The sequence below is a fragment of the Phanerochaete carnosa genome (genome assembly GCF_000300595.1).
Source record: "Phanerochaete carnosa HHB-10118-sp unplaced genomic scaffold PHACAscaffold_8, whole genome shotgun sequence".
Lineage (NCBI taxonomy): Eukaryota > Fungi > Basidiomycota > Agaricomycetes > Polyporales > Phanerochaetaceae > Phanerochaete > Phanerochaete carnosa.
In genome coordinates, this window is record NW_006767635.1 from 2,198,287 (window position 1) to 2,201,298 (window position 3,012).

At 53.9% G+C, this 3,012-nt stretch overlaps 1 protein-coding gene across 1 annotated transcript; it reads left to right on the plus strand.

The window, feature by feature from the left end:
- Positions 1–233: 233 nt before the first annotated feature.
- PHACADRAFT_261528 (uncharacterized protein) lies at positions 234–2,393 on the plus strand. The gene has a single exon (XM_007399132.1). It carries the CDS (start codon positions 1,311–1,313, stop codon positions 2,106–2,108), a length of 798 nt encoding a protein of 265 aa, XP_007399194.1. The 5' UTR covers positions 234–1,310; the 3' UTR covers positions 2,109–2,393.
- The last annotated feature ends 619 nt before the right edge of the window (positions 2,394–3,012 follow it).

Sequence of the window (3,012 nt, forward strand, 5' to 3'; positions counted from 1 at the left end):
CCCGAGTCTGGCCAACATCTTACAAATGCAGCGGAGATTCGCGAGGGGACCGTGCGTCCAGGCATACCTAAATTTTAACAACATCTTCTCAGGCTGTGTTTCCGCGAGGTCTTGCTGGGGTACTTTTATCCTGCGACGCCTATTGGGGAGGCGGTGTTCGGGAAGTAGCGAGTGTATCAATATAAGCAGCATTCCTCTTGCTTCCTGCGTGTCACTCCTCTGGCTCATCTCTGGGTCCTCGACCCCTTGCCTCGCCTTGCCTCTTCCCGTGGAGCGTTACTCACATCCGAATAAGCGTTAATGTCCGACACGTTAGGAGCACGCCTGCCTGCAGAACTCATCCAGACAATCCTGGTGCGACTTGATGAGAGGTCAAGGCGTTCATGGTACGGGAAGCCACTGAAGTGAGGATTGACCACTTGCAGCTTGGTCTGCCGCCACTGGGCCAAGTTCATCAGGCCCATCCTATTCGAAGATCTCACTCTCAGCAACGCGGAGGATGTGTCCCAGCTGTTCGCGTTCCTCGGCACCCCCAAATTCCTAGGCAGTCCCCTCAGACGCTGCATTCGCCGTCTGCATCTCGTCGAAGACTAGACGTCTTCCAGCATATCATGGATCCACCAATACTTTCTTATGGGATTTAACCAGCTCCGTTTAGAGTGCATTACTTGTACAGTACGGGGCACCCCATCAGACAACCAGCCAGAGCTTCGACAGACTTTAAGGCTGTCGTCGCTGCCGTTCGCTCTGCTTCCCAGAACACTCCCTGTGTCTACGACCCATTTGGCCAACGTTAACCTCCGTGGCCTACGGCTATCATCCCCTCACATTCTGATACGCTTTGACATGCAACTGCAGGCCAGCATGCTCTCTCTTAATGACATTGTTTTCCAGAGGGGAGCCCAAACCCTCGACGTATCCCACAGCCACGCTCTTCTTCCCGAACTTTGTCGCACGACGAGCACCGTTATTATCAATTTAACGACTGCGTCAGGGAGCCGTCGAGCATTCCATTCTGGGTCACACTATCCAATGCCCTTCTCTCCAGCCGGCGCCGCCCGCCATCAGTGGACGATAACATTGACCAGGCAGTGGCAAAGCATCTTCATCTGTCTACATCGCTTCATAATTACGGCGTCACACAGCTGACGGTCGAGTTTCGTCATTTTATGCCTGGCATATATGTGAGTGTCAATGTCCTTCGGGTGGACGAGTGTCATGGAGGTATGGTAATAACGCTAAAATAGATCTACCGGTACTCCATTCTTGATATTCCGCCACACAACTGGTTCAAGCTCGCCAGCGTAAGAATGGTACAGGATATAACTGGCAGCGACACCCGTGCACGAATCGATGGGGTCACCTTCACATATCCAGACAGTGGTGACATTAACATGTCTTCGGTACTCGCACAACTAGAGGCCGCGCTCATCGACATGAACGGCCCTGATGTTCCCAGACTGTGCGTCAGGTCTATAACCGAGGAGACCGGCAGGGCTCTAATCGACGGGATACTGGGAAAACGTTTCTTAACGCAACTTTGTATGTATCCAACAAAGGTCTCCATCCAGATCGCCAACCCCTGGACCGCTGGAGAGATCTTCTCCGCACCGACATGCATCAGCTGGGACGACGAGACCATCCCGCTCACCACCGCTCAGCGCACAGAATGGGTGCTGCGCAAAAAAATACCCACAATCCGATACGAGGGACGCCTACTTACAGGAGCTGCTGCACGCCGCCCGCAAGGCCAAGGCGACGACGAGCGCGAGTGCTGCGACGGAACAATGTGCTGTACGGGGGACTACAGGACTCCGCGGCAGGGCAGATGCAGGAGGTTGCGGAGGACGAGGGCGAGGACGAGAAGAAGGAAGAGAAGGACGAGGAGTGAGAAGGCGAAGAAGAATTGGGCAATGATCGGGACTAGGAGGCGCAATGCTGAGGACAGGGTAGGCTGGCATGCGTCGTCGTCGAAGGATCATGGATGGGAGTGGGCGTCGGGCTGGGTTATTGGGAGGAAAGGTGGAGGTCTTCACTGGGCGAATAGAGCGAGCGGCGGGCAGTGGCAAGCAGACAGCGATATATCTTTGGACGATCAGTGTACGTGATCTCTGGTGCGGACAGTTTCTTATCCTTGCAAATTGCTGTAATTTCCCGATTTCTGCAGTGTCGTACATGTCTCGGTTGTGGTTTCTCGTACACCCTTTTCTGGCTCGGTATTATCAGGCTCACAAGCATCTATTATCTGGCCGTGGAAGAGTTTGAGTAGTTACATATTCGCTGGCCGACATGGTTATGTACTTGGTTCATTACATTGCGATGTGTTACGATTGACGACACTCTATCGCCCGGGTCGCAAATACATCAAATCTGCGTAGATTCGGCGGTGAGTGTCTTATACTCTGGTAGTCGTGGATTTGGAAAACTCACCAGCTGTAGGACGGTGTGTTGGGAAGACGATGACGTGAACGCCCCGAGACCCCGGCTGGTGCCCGTCTGCAGCAAGCTAAACGCGACAACTGGCGCAGCTGGAACGTACAACTCAGGGAGTGGGGCGGGATCTTTCCCAAACAATTTATGCGAGATCTTCGTACGCGATTGAGGTTGCATGACGATGAACAATCTGTGAGGCTTCTTATGGTGTGCGAGGGCGGAGTTGAGATTCGCTCGGTCAAATGTCTTCGCGAGGGAGTCAGGTAGTCGCGGTGCCTACGGCCGGCATTTGCATGGGCTCGAACAGGAGGACATCTGCATTCGTAATGATGAGGAGCATGTCCCCAGACTGCGTCTTAGGCGGATACAGTATCTAGGTCAGCTGGGTGTGTGGAAAGATGAAGTGAGAGCTCACCTCGACAACATCGCTCTACCGGCCATCATGTATCCAAGGTTCAAACCCCCGAATAACTGTCCGTCGCCCGGACTGACTGCCAGTGGAGGCTCCACAGCTGGCCGCGACACGTGCAGAAAAACGATTACGACATCGTACAAGCTGCCGAACGAGAGCTGGAGGGT

Coding starts and splice junctions, on each gene's coding strand:
- PHACADRAFT_261528 (XM_007399132.1), top strand. CDS start 1,311: ATGGTACAGGATATAACTGGCAGCGACACCCGTGCACGAATCGATGGG.